The sequence below is a fragment of the Balaenoptera borealis genome (genome assembly GCF_965194805.1).
Source record: "Balaenoptera borealis genome assembly, chromosome: 18".
In the NCBI taxonomy this organism is placed as follows: domain Eukaryota; kingdom Metazoa; phylum Chordata; class Mammalia; order Artiodactyla; family Balaenopteridae; genus Balaenoptera; species Balaenoptera borealis.
Window position 1 is genome coordinate 9,891,293 of NC_138877.1, and position 13,555 is coordinate 9,904,847.

At 39.2% G+C, this 13,555-nt stretch overlaps 1 protein-coding gene across 2 annotated transcripts in view; it reads right to left on the reverse strand.

The window, feature by feature from the left end:
• ZAR1L (zygote arrest 1 like) overlaps positions 1–13,555 on the reverse strand; it is a 72,791-nt gene that overhangs the window by 52,612 nt on the left and 6,624 nt on the right. The window contains exon 4 of one of the 2 annotated variants that reach the window (XM_082366295.1): positions 9,740–11,796. The exons of the other annotated variant lie outside the window; for it this stretch is intronic. Coding sequence (XP_082222421.1) covers positions 11,653–11,796 — 144 coding nt within the window. The 3' untranslated portion in view covers positions 9,740–11,652. Of the gene's footprint in view, positions 1–9,739; positions 11,797–13,555 lie in introns of those variants that run through there. 2 annotated transcript variants of the gene reach the window in all.

Below are 13,555 nucleotides of genomic sequence, written 5' to 3' on the forward strand. Positions count from 1 at the left end.
ACATGCACCCCAATGTTCATTGCAGCACTATTTACAATAGCCAAGACATGGAAAGAACTTAAATGTCCACTGAAAGAAGAATGCATAAAGAAGATGTGGTACATATATACAATGGAATATTACTCAGCCATTAAAAAGAATAAAATAATGCCATTTGCAGCAACATGGATGAACCTAGAGACTGTCATACTGAGTGAACAGAGAAAGAGAAATACTGTATGATATTGCTTATATGCAGAATCTTAAAAAAATGATACAAATGAACTTACAGAACAGAAACAGACTCACAGACTTAGAGAATGAACTTATGGTTACTGGTGGGAAGGGTGGGGTGGGGGATAATTCGGGAGTTTGGGATTGACATGTACACACTGCTGTATTTAAAATGGATAACCAACAAGGACCTACTGTATAGCACAGGGAACTCTGCTCAATATTATGTAACAACCTAATTGGGAAAAGAATTTGAAAAAGAATAGATAGATGTATAACTGAATCACTTTCTTGTTTACCTGAAACTAACACAACATTGTTAATCAACTATCCTTCAATATAATATAAAAAGTTAAAAAAATTAAAAATACAATACTTAGCAAAATGAAAAAAAAAAAAGCCTGAGTTAGACTAACCCATGACTAAAAGGAGATTAGAATCAGAATGGAGGTTATTAAATTGTTTCTAGTTTACATTCTTTAAACACTTTGAATTATATGTTATATTCTTTACTGAAACTAATAAAAATTTAAATGATTAGAAAAAATTTTTTTAAATGGTCAGAAGATCTAAATAGACATTTCTCCAAATAAGACATACGGATGGCCAAGAGGCACATGAAAAGATGCTCAACATCTCTATTAGAGAAATGCAAATCAAAACTAAAATGAGGGGGGAAAAAAACGTGTGTAGAGGAGCTTCAAGATGGCGGAAGAGTAAGACGTGGAGATCACCTTCCTCACCACGAATACATCAGAAATACATCTACATGTGGAACAACCCTTAAAGAACACCTACTGAATGCTGGCAGAAGAACTCAAACATCCCAAAAGGCAAGAAACTCCCCATGTACCTGAGTAGGGCAAAAGAAAAAAGAAACAACAGGGACAAAAAATAGGGATGGGACCTGCACCTCTGGGAGGGAGTTGTGAAGGAGAAAAGTTTCCACACACTAGGAAGCCCCTTCACTGGCGGAGATGAGGGGTGGCGGGGTGGAAGATTTGGAGCCAGGGAGGAGAGTGCAGCCACAGGGGTGCGGAGGGCAAAGCGGAGAGATTCCCGCACAGAGGATCAGTGCCGACCAGCACTCACCAGCCCGAGAGGCTTGTCTGCTCACCCGCTGGGGCGGGCGGGGGCTGGGAGCTGAGGCTTGGGCTTCAGAGGTCGGATCCCAGGGAAAGGACTGGGGTTGGCTGCGTGAACACAGCCTGAAGGGGGCTAGAGCGCCACAGCTAGCCGGGAGGGAGTCCGGGAAAAAGTCTGGAGCTGCCGAAGAGACAAGAGACTTCTTCTTGCCTCTTTGTTTCCTAGTGCGCGAGGAGAGGGGATTAAGAGCAGCACCTAAACGAGCTCCAGAGACGGGTGTGAGCCGCGGCGATCAGCACGGACCCCAGAGACGGGCATGAGACTCTAAGTCGGCTGCTGCAGCCACCAAGAAGCCTGTGTGCAAGCACAGGTCACTCTCATCACCTCCCCTCCCAGGAGCGGGTGCAGCCCACCACTGCCAGGGTCCAGTGATCCAGGGACAACTTCCCCGGAGAACACACGGTGCATCTCAGGCTGGTGCAATGTCACACCGGCCTCTGCCTCTGCAGGCTCACCCTGAATTCCGTACCCCTCCTTCCGCCCGGCCTGAGGCAGAGCCCCCGAATCAGCTGCTCCTTTAATCCTGTCCTGTCTGGGCTGGGAACACATGACCTCAGGCGACCTACACGCAGAGGCAGGGCCAAATCCAAAGCTGAACCCCAGGAGCTGTGCGAACAAAGAAGAGAAAGGGAAATCTCTCCCAGCAGCCTCAGGAACAGCGGATTAAATCTCCACAATCAACTTGATGTACCCTGCATCTGTGGAATACCTGAATAGACAACGAATCATCCCAAATTGAGGTGGTGGACTTTGGGAGTGACGATATATATATATTTTTCCTTTTTCCCTTTTTGTGAGTGTGTATGTGTATGCTACTGTGTGTGATTTTGTCTGTATAACTTTTCTTTTACCATTTGTCCTAGGGTTCTGTCTGTCCGTTTTGTTGGGGTTCTTTTTTTTTTAGTATAGTTTTTAGTGCCTCTTATCATTGGTGGATTTGTTTTTTGGTTTGGTTGCTCTCTTCTTTCTTTATTTTTTCTTACTTTTAAAATTCTTTTTTATTTTTAATAATTATTTTTTATTTTAATAAGGTTCTTTTCTTATCTTTCTTTCTCCCTTTTCTCCTGTACCATGTGGATGACAGGGTCTTGGTGCTCCGGCCGGGCATCAGGCCTGTACCTCTGAGGTGGGAGAGCTGAGTTAAGGACACTGGTCCACCAGACACCTCCCAGCTCCACGTAATATCAAACAGCAAAAATCTCCCAGAGATCTCCATCTCAACACCAAGACCCAGCTCCAATCAACGACCAGCAAGCTACAGGGCTGGACACCCTATGCCAAACAACTAGCAAGACAGGAACACAACCCCACCCATTAGCACAGAGGCTGCCTTAAATCATAAGAAGGTCACAGACACCCCAAAACACACCACTGGACGTGGACCTGCCCACCAGAAAGACAAGATCCAGCCTCATCCACCAGAACACAGGCACTAGTTCCCTGCACCAGGAAGCCTACACAATCCACTAAACCAACCCTAGCCACTGGGGGCAGACACCAAAAACAATGGGAACTACGAACCTGCAGCCTGCGAAAAGGAGACCCCAAACACAGTAAGTTAAGCAAAATGAGAAGACAGAGAAACAAACAGCAGATGAAGGAGCAAGGCAGTAACGAACCAGACCTAACAAATGAAGAGGAAATAGGCAGTCTACCTGAAAAAGAATTCAGAATAATGATAGTAAAGATGATCCAAAATCTTGGAAACAGAATGGAGAAAATACAAGAAACGTTTAACAAGGACCTAGAGGAACTAAAGAGCAAACAAACAATGATGAACAACACAATAAATGAAATTAAAAATTCTCTAGAAGGAATCAACAGCAGAACAACTGAGGCAGAAGAACGGATAAGTGACCTGGAAGGTTAAATAGTGGAAATAATTACCACAGTGCAGAATAAAGAAAAAAGAATGAAAAGAATTGAGGACAGTCTCAGAGACCTCTAGGACAACATTAAAAACACCAACATTCGAATTATAGGGGTCCCAGAAGAAGAAGAGAAAAAGAAAGGGACTGAGAAAATATTTGAAGAGATTATAGTTGAAAACTTCCCTAATATGGGAAAGGAAATAGTTAAGTCCAGGAAGCACAGACAATCCCATACAGGATAAATCTAAGGAGAAACACGCCAAGACACATATTACTCAAACTATCAAAAATTAAATACAAAGAAAAAATATTAAAAGCAGCAAGGGAAAAGAAACAAATAACATATAAGGGAATCCCCATAAGGTTAACAGCTGATGTTTCAGCAGAAACTCTGCAAGCCAGAAGGGGGTGGCAGGACATATTTAAAGTGATGAAAGGGAAAAACGTACAACCAAGATTACTCTTCCCAGCAAGGATCTCATTCAGATTCGATGGAGAAATTAAATGCTTTACAGACAAGCAAAAGCTAAGAGAATTCAGCACCACCAAACCAGCTTTACAACAAATGCTAAAGGAACTTCTCTAGGCAGGAAACACAAGAGAAGGAAAACACCTACAATAAGAAACCCAAAACAATTAAGAAACGGTAATAGGAATATACATATCAATAATTACCTTAAATGTAAATGGATTAAATGTTCCAACCAAAAGACATAGACTGGCTGAATGGATACAAAAACAACACCCGTATATATGCTGTCTACAAGAGACCCACATCAGACCTAGGGACACATAGAGACTGAAAGTGAGGGGATGGAAAAAGATATTCCATGCAAATGGAAATCAAAAGAAAGCTGGAGTAGCAATTCTCATATCAGACAAAATAGACTTTAAAATAAAGACTATTACAAGAGACAAAGAAGGACATTACATAATGATCAAGGGATCAATCCAAGAAGAAGATATAACAATTGTAAATATTTATGCACCCAACATAGGAGCACCTCAATACATGAGGCAAATGCTAATAGCCATAAAAGGGGAAATCGACAGTGACACAATCATAGTAGGGGACTTTAAGACCCCACTTTCACCAATGGACACATCATCCAAAATGATAATAGATAAGGAAACACAAGCTTTAAATGATACATTAAACAAGATGGATTTAATTGATACTTATAGGACATTCCATCCCAAAACAACAGAATACACTTTCTTCTCAAGTGCTCCTGGAACATTCTCAGGGTAGATCATATCTTGGGTCACAAATCAAGCCATAGTAAATTTAAGAAAATTGAAATCCTATCAAGTATCTTTTCTGACCACAACACTATGAGACTAGATATCAATTACAGGAAAAAAATCTGTAAAAAAAAAAAAAAAAAAAAATACAAACACATGGAGGCTAAACAATACACTACTTAATAACCAAGACATCACTGAAGAAATCAAACAGTAGATCAAAAAATACCTAGAAACAAATGACAATGTAAACACGACGACCTGAAAACTATGGGATGCAGCAGAAGCAGTTCTAAGAGGGAAGTCTATAGCAATATAATCCTACCTTAAGAAACAAGAAACATCTCAAATAAACAACCTAACCTTACACCTAAAGCAGCTAGAGAAAGAAGAGCAAACAAAACCCAAAGTTAGCAGAAGGAAGGAAATCATAAAGATCAGATCAGAAATAAATGAAAAAGAAATGAAGGAAACAATAGCAAAGATCAATAAAACTAAAAGCTGTTTCTTTGAGAAGATAAACAAAATTGATAAACCATTAGCCAGACTCATCAGGAAAAAAAGGGAGATGACTCAAATCAACAGAATTAGAAATGAAAAAGGAGAAGTAACAACTGACACTGTAGAAATACAAAGGATCATGAGAGATTACTACAAGCAACTCTATGCCAATAAAATGGACAACCTGGAAGAAACGGACAGATTCTTAGAAATGCACAATCTGCCGAGACTGAACCAGAAAGAAACAGAAAATATGAACAGACCAATCACAAGCACTGAAATTGAAACTGTGATTAAAAACCTTCCAACAAACAAAAGCCCAGGACCAGATGGCTTCACAGGCGAATTCTATCAAACATTTAGAGAAGAGCTAACACCTATCCTTCTCAAACTCTTCCAAAATATTGCAGAGGGAGGAACACTCCCAAACTCATTCTACGAGGCCATCATCACCCTGATACCAAAACCAGACAAAGATGTCACAAAGAAAGAAAACTACAGGCCAATATCACTGATGAACATAGATGCAAAAATCCTCAACAAAATACTAGCAAACAGAATCCAACAGCACATTCAAAGGATCATACACCATGATCAAGTGGGGTTTATCCCAGGAATGCAAGGATTCTTCAATATACGCAAATCAATCAATGTGATAATCCATATTAACAAATTGAAGAAGAAAAACCATATGATCATCTCAATAGATGCAGAAAAAGCTTTTGACAATATTCAACATCCATTTATGAAGAAACCCCTCCAGAAAGTAGGCACAGAGGTAACTTACCTCAACATAATAAAGGCCATATATGACAAACCCACAGCCAACATTGTCCTCAATGGTGAAAAACTGAAACCATTTCCACTAAGATCAGGAACAAGACAAGGTTGCCCACTCTCACCACTATTATTCAATACTGTTTTGGAAGTTTTAGCCACAGTAATCAGAGAAAAGGCAGAAATAAAAGGAATCCAAATCGGAAAAGAAGAAATAAAGCTGTCACTGTTTGCAGATGACATGATACTATACATAGAGAATCCTAAAGATGCTACCAGAAAACTACTAGGGCTAATGAATGGTAAAGTAGCAGGATACATATTAATGCACAGAAATGTCTTCATTCCTGTACACTAATGATGAAAAATCTGAAAGTGAAATTAAGGAAACCCTCCCATTTACCACTGCAACAAAAAGAAAAAATATCTAGGAATAAACCTACCTAAGGAGACAAAAGACCTGTATGCAGAAAATTATAAGACACTGATAAAAGAAATTAAAGATGATACAAATAGATGGAGAGATATACCATGTTCTTGGATTAGAAAAATCAACATTGTGAAAATGACTATACTACCCAAAGCAATCTACAGATTCAATGCAATCCCATCAAACTACCACTGGCATTTTCCACAGAACTAGAACAAAAAATTTCACAATTTGTATGGAAACACAAAAGACCCTGAAGAGCCAAAGCAATCTTGAGAAAGAAAAATGGAGCTGGAGGAATCAGGCTCCCTGTCTTCAGACTATACTACAAAGCTACAGTAATCAAGACAGTATAGTACTGGCACAAAAACAGAAATATAGATCAATGAAACAGGATAGAAAGTCCAGAGGTAAACCCACGCACGTATGGTCACCTTATGTTTGATAAAGGAGGCAAGCATATACAATGGAGAAAAGACAGCCTCTTCAATAAGTGGTGCTGGGAAAACTGGACAGATACATGTAAAAGAATGAAATTAGAACACTCCCTAACACCATATACAAAAATAAACTCAAAATGGATTAAAGACCTAAATGTCAGGCCAGACAGTATAAAACTCTCAGAGGAAAACATAGGTAGGCAGAACACTCTATGACATAAATCACAGCAAGATCCTTTTTGACCCACCTCCTAGAGAAATGGAAATAAAAACAAAAATAAACAAATGGGACCTAATGAAACTTAAAAGCTTTTGCACAGCAAAGGAAACCATAAACAGGACAAAAAGACAACCCTCAGAACGGGAGAAAATATTTGCAAATGAAGCAACTGACAAAGGATTAATCTCCAAAATATACAGGCAGCTCATGCAGCTCAATATCAAAAAAACCAACAATCCAGTCCCAAAATGGGCAGAAGACCTAAATAGACATTTCTCCAAAGAAGATATACAGATTGCCAAGAAACACATGAAAGGATGCTCAACATCACTAATCACTAGAGAAATGCAAATCAAAACTACAATGAGGGCTTCCCTGGTGGCGCAGTGGTTGAGAATCTGCCTGCCAATGCAGGGGACACGGGTTCGAGCCCTGGTCTGGGAAGATCCCACATGCCACGGAGCAACTGGGCCCGTGAGCCACGATTGCTGAGCCTGCGCGTCTGGAGCCTGTGCTCCGCAACAAGAGAGACCGCGGTGGTGAGAGGCCGGCGCACCGCGATGAAGAGTGGTCCCCACTTGCCGCGACTAGAGAAAGCCCTCACACAGAAACGAAGACTCAACACAGTTATAAATAAATAAATAAAAGAACGTGAATTTCTTTAAAAAAAACTACAATGAGGTATCACCTCACACCAGTGAGAATGGCCATCATCAAAATATCTACAAAGAATAAATGCTGGAGAGGGTGTGGAGAAAAAGGAACCCTCTTGCACTGTTGGTGGGAATGTAAATTAATACAGCTACTATGGAGAACAGTATGGAGGTTCCTTAAAAAAACTAAAAAATAGAACTAACATGCAACCCAGCAATCCCACTACTGGGCATATACCCTGAGAAAACCATAATTCAGAAAGAGACATGTACCTCAATGTTCACTGCAGCACTATTTACAATAGCCAGGTCATGGAAGCAACCTAAGTGTCCATCGACAGATGAATGGGTAAAGAAGATGTGGCACATATGTACAACAGAATATTACTCAGTCATAAAAGGAAACGAAATTGAGTTATTTGTAGTGAGGTGGATGGACCTAGAGACTGTCATACAGAGTGAAGTAAGTCAGAAAGAGAAAAACAAATACCATATGCTAACACATATATATGGAATCTAAAAAAAGTTTCTGAAGAACCTAGGGGCAGGACAGGAATAAAGAGGCAGACGTAGAGAATGGACTTGAGGACACGGGGAGGGGGAAGGGTAAGCTGGGACGAAGTGAGAGAGTAGCATTGACATATATACACTACCAAATGTAAAACCGATAGCTAGTGGGAAGCAGCTGCATAGCACCTGGAGATCAGCTCGGTGCTTTGTGACCACCTAGAGGGGCGGGATAGGGAGGGTGGGAGGGAGGGAGATGCAAGAGGGAAGAGATATGGGGATATATGTATATGTATAGCTGATTCACTTTGTTATAAAGCAGAAACTAACACACCATTGTAACAAATTATATTCCAATAAAGATGTTAAAAAAAAAAAAAAAACTACAATGAGATATCACCTCACAGCAGTCAGAATGGCTATCATCAAAAAGTGTACAAACAGTAAATGCTGGAGAGGATGTGGAGAAAAGGGAGCCCTCCTACACTGTTGGTGGGAATATAAATTGGTACTGCCACTATGGAGAACACTATGCATGTACCTAAAAAAGCTAAAAATAGAACTACCATATGATCCAGCAATCCCACTGCTGGGCATATATCTGGAGAAAATCATAATTCGAAAAGATATATGTATCCTAATGTTCACTGCCACACTATTTACAGTAGTCAAGACATGGAAGCAAACAGAATATCCACCAACGGACGACTGGATAAAGAAGATGTGGTGCATATATACAATGCAATATTACTCAGCCATAAAAAATGAAATAATGCCATTTGCTGCAACACGGATAGATCTGGAGATTATCATACTAAATGAAGTAAGTCAGACAGAGAAAGACAAATATATGATATCACTTATACGTAGAATCTTAAAGAAATGATACAAATGAACTTATTTACAAAACAAAAACAGATTCACAGACTTCAAAAACACACCTATGATTACCAAAGGGGAAAGCTGGTGGGGAGGGATAAATTAGGAATTTGGGATTAACATATACACACTAATATATATAAAATAATAAACAAGGATCTACTGTATAGCCCAGGGAGCTCTACTCAATATTCTGTAATAACCTATATGGAAAAAGAATCTGAAAAAGAATGGATATATGTATAACCGAATCACTTTGATGTATATCTGAAACTAACACAACATTGTAAATCAACTATATTCCAATATAAAATTAAAATTACAAAAAAAATAAAAATGGCAATCTGGATACAAGATGAATATCAGAGGCTTTGGGAAAAGCACATCATAGGTCAGTAGAACTGGCAGTACCATAATAATTACCATAAAAGTTCTAACTTAAAACCCAATACAGAGGGAGGAAAAGATAAGTTAAGCTAAAAACAGAGTCAACTTATGGTAGGGAACACAGGGTAAAGAGTTATTAATTATAGTTGAAATCTAATTAAATGACTCATTTAATTAAAAAAACAAAAAACAAGATCACCAAGTAATTCCTGGGACGTTAAAGTTTTAGAATCGTTGTTCTAAATGTTGCTGTGCCCCAGGGCCCTGTGCTGTACTCTCCTACTAGGTGACACCATCAGGGCTCACAGTTTTAAATTTTATAATTTTATATATATATATATATATATATATATATATATATGTATATATATATATATATATATACATATATATATATATACACACACACACACACACACACACACACACACACACACACACACACACATACATACTTTGTGGGTTTTTTTGGCCACACTGCTCGGCTTGCGGGATCTTAGTTCCCCGACCAGGGATGGAACCCAGGCCCACTGCAGTGGAAGTGCAGAGTCCTAACCATTGGATCACCAAGGAATTCCCAGTACTATGGACTTTTTTTTTTTTACGTCTTTATTGGAGTATAATTCTTTACAATGTTGTGTTAGTTTCTGCTGTATAATGAAGTGAATCAGCTATATGTATACATATATCCCCATATCTCCTCCCTCTTGCATATCCCTCCCACCCTCCCTATACCACCCCTCTAGATAGTCACAACGCACCAAGCTGATCTCCCTGTGCTATGCAGCTGCTTTCCACTAGCTATCTATTTTACATTTGGTAGTGACTACAGATTTTTTAATCTCCAAATCTCTCTCTCTGTAGCTCTTACCTCCCTCCTAAATTCCAGATTCATATAAACAACAGCCTACATGACGTCTCCATTTGGATGGAGTTTCAAATATTTCAAAGTTAATGTTGAAAACAGAAGCCTTCTCCTATCTCACTATATAGCCCCACCAAAAAAGGACAGCTAAGTTTACTGAATACCTGTTACAGGTAGTAACCTAAGTGCTTAATATGTAACAGCTGCTTTAGTCCTCACATCACCACCACCAAGAGACAGTTACTATTATTGTCCCCATTTTACAGAAGAGTAATTGAGAGAGAGGGCATAAGTAACTTGCCCACAATCATACATCTCCTAAGTATCACACCGAGGATTTGAAGTTAGGTAATTTGAGTCCAGAATATGTTCCTGCTATACCTCTCAGTTCCATCCAACCCAGAGCTCAAAGAAACCTAAAAGTCATAATTTATTTCACCATCACCCACTCCTAATCCTGTTCATTACATTTTCAAACACTATCTGAAATTCATATATTTCTCTCTATCTCCATGGCCACCCACTCTTTTCCAAGCCATCATTTTGCTCGTGCATTCATTAACCTCCTAACTGGTCTCCTTCCTCCCACCCTACCTGGTATTCTCTCATAGCAGTAAGTTTTTTATAGAAAGAATCTGTTGTCAGTGCCTTGTTTAAACCCTTTCATGGGCTGCCATATGCTTGACCTGAGACCTGCCTTCTCCAGCCTATGCCTGACTTGAGCCTCAGGGGCTCTTGTTCCTCAAACATACCAAGTACATGTCCCAGCCCACCGCAGGGTCTTTGCTCTTGCTGTTCTGTTGGATCAAATTCATCTTCCTTTCTCCCAGCTCCCCCTCATCCGGCAGGTCTCAATTCTCATGTCACCTCTCTTCAACAACTCTTTATAAAAGAGTCACTCTATTATAGCCCCGTTTCCTTCATTGCACTTAACACATCTGAATCTGAGAAAAAAATCTAAGTAAATCTAAAGCCATGGAGAATGTACTAGTCTACCTAGGTTCAAATTCTGGCTTTACCCTGTAACCTCCCTGTGGCTCCCTCTCCTCATCTATTAAAAAGGAGTATAATAAGACTGCTGTGATGAGTAACATCAATGCCTGGCATATACTAAGTACTATTTATGCATTTGCTATAATGATTAAGTATACTTGAAGGCAAGGACCTTGCTCCTGATTGTCTCTATATTCCTAGCACTTAGAACACCCAGTTTATAAAAGTTTGTCAAATGAATGACTGTTCCTCTTCATTGTTCCGTTCATATTAGTGATAGGATCTACCATTTTCCCAATGTTTTAGTGATGTTTTTACCCTGGGATCACCAATTAATGTGTCTTCATGGTCTATTTTACATGCATTTATTTTATTCTATTCACATCGACAATTGTCATACCACCTACAAAAAGTACAAAAGCCTAAACCATTTTCCAATACCAGGTCAGAGCCAAGGTGCAAAAGAGGAACTATACAGTAAATTACAAGAAGAGTTCAGGTGTCCCGTACGAAGCATGCTGCCTGTCACATGATGCATTTAAAGCTGTAAATATTGCCACAGGAGAATCTCTTGTCTTTGCAGCGGCCACACAGCTCCTGCCGATGAGGCCTCCTTAGATCGATGTGTCTTTTCTTTTGAAGACAGGAACAACGAGACTTTGAACAGGTCTTTTGAAAAGAAGCAACAGTTTGGGGACTAAATGATCAAATTAGTTCTTCAAATGTAGTCTTCAAATGAAAATACTTCTCCCCATCACCCCTATCCCCGATACCTTTCTCCTCCTTTGAATCCTATGAGAAGTCCAAGACCAAGTTGCACAAAACCACTCACAGCCCACTAAACGTCATGCATTTTTCAAAATGAATGATCAAAGACGATATTTAAGAGAACATTGATGAGCCAGTCCAGAAGATACAAGAGAAAAGGTTTAAAAGAGCTTTGTAGAGTCTCTTCATTATGCAGGTTTCTACATTTGTAGCCAGGTGGGAGTGAGCAGTGGGTATTAAGTGATTTGATTACCTAGACTGGAACATTTGAAAAATACTAGAGCAGTGATTCTCAACCAGTAGTATTTTACCTACCAGCAGACATTTGGCAATATCTGGAGAGATTTTTGGTTGTCACAGCTGGAGGGAGGGGTGCTCTAGAGGAAGCTACATGTTTTCCTTCCAGTCATGCCTAATCTCTGCTGGAATTTGAAGTGTTTTTAACCATTATCCTATTCTGTCTTCTGATAAATAAAAATCACACCCCATGGAGACTGGTATACTACCCTGGTCCACCTTCCCAACCCTGCTAATCTTTGAAAATTTATAATCACTGCTCTATTTTCTGCATATGTCCATAGCCAAAAAGAATAAGTCAAGCTTTACCTTTTATATTGTGAAAATAGGCATTTTTATTTTCCAAATGAGTGTCTCAGATATGATTTATCAAATGTTGTACTGCAATTACATCTTCCACTCTCCTGTTGATGAGTATGCATCCTTAAGAAAATTCTAACAGCAATACTCACATGTTGCTTACTCTAGGTACTGCTCCAAGCACTTTATATAAATTCACTTAATCCTCATATCACCTTTATAACGAAGAAAAGGCTTAATTCAAAACAAATTTTTTTAGTTAAAAAAAAAAATCAGGATTTAGTCTAAAGGTAGGTTTCTGGTTTTAGTAATGGTGGATTAGGTAGTTTTGACCAAATCTCCTACTTAGGACAACAAGAAAAGCTGAGCAGAGAAGATAATAATTAAAAACAAGAACTCCTTGAAGGCACTGGAGAGTTACCAAAGTATCAGAGAAGGAAGCCCAGAAAGAGAGATGAGCCTGACATTTGGGACTATTTTCTCTCTAAAGGCAATTCTGTAAGAGGTGAAAGACTCTATTTGCCCCTACTTTTTCATTTTTTTCAGTATTTCAGGAAGCTGAAAATGAGTTTAACAAGTTGATGAGGCTGAGGGATAATCTTAAATATGTCAAAATAGGAGAGACCTGGTAAACAATTCAGGTTTTGTGCTGGGACCCTGAAGGGCCCTGAAAGGCTACACCTAAGAATAAGAATGAACCAAAAATTGACCAGCCTTCAACTGCTGAAGCCCAGTTTCAAAACAGCTCAACCCTGATTGGAAAATAGTAATCTGAAATTGCTAGTGTTCCCATCTGCCCAACAGAAGCAAGTCTTCTGTGAAAAACAATACTATCCTAGGCCTCGAATTATTATTATTATTATCACTATAATTTTTCATATACAATATATAGCACTCAAAAGTAACCAGGTATATAAGGAGACAGAACAACATACTCGAAAACCAAGGAATGTGAAGAGGATAGCAACAGAACCATAGAGGATTAAATTAATGGAGTTTTCTGGTACAGATTTTAAGAAAATGATGTTTAATATGTTCAAAGAGATGAGACTGATATTTCCAA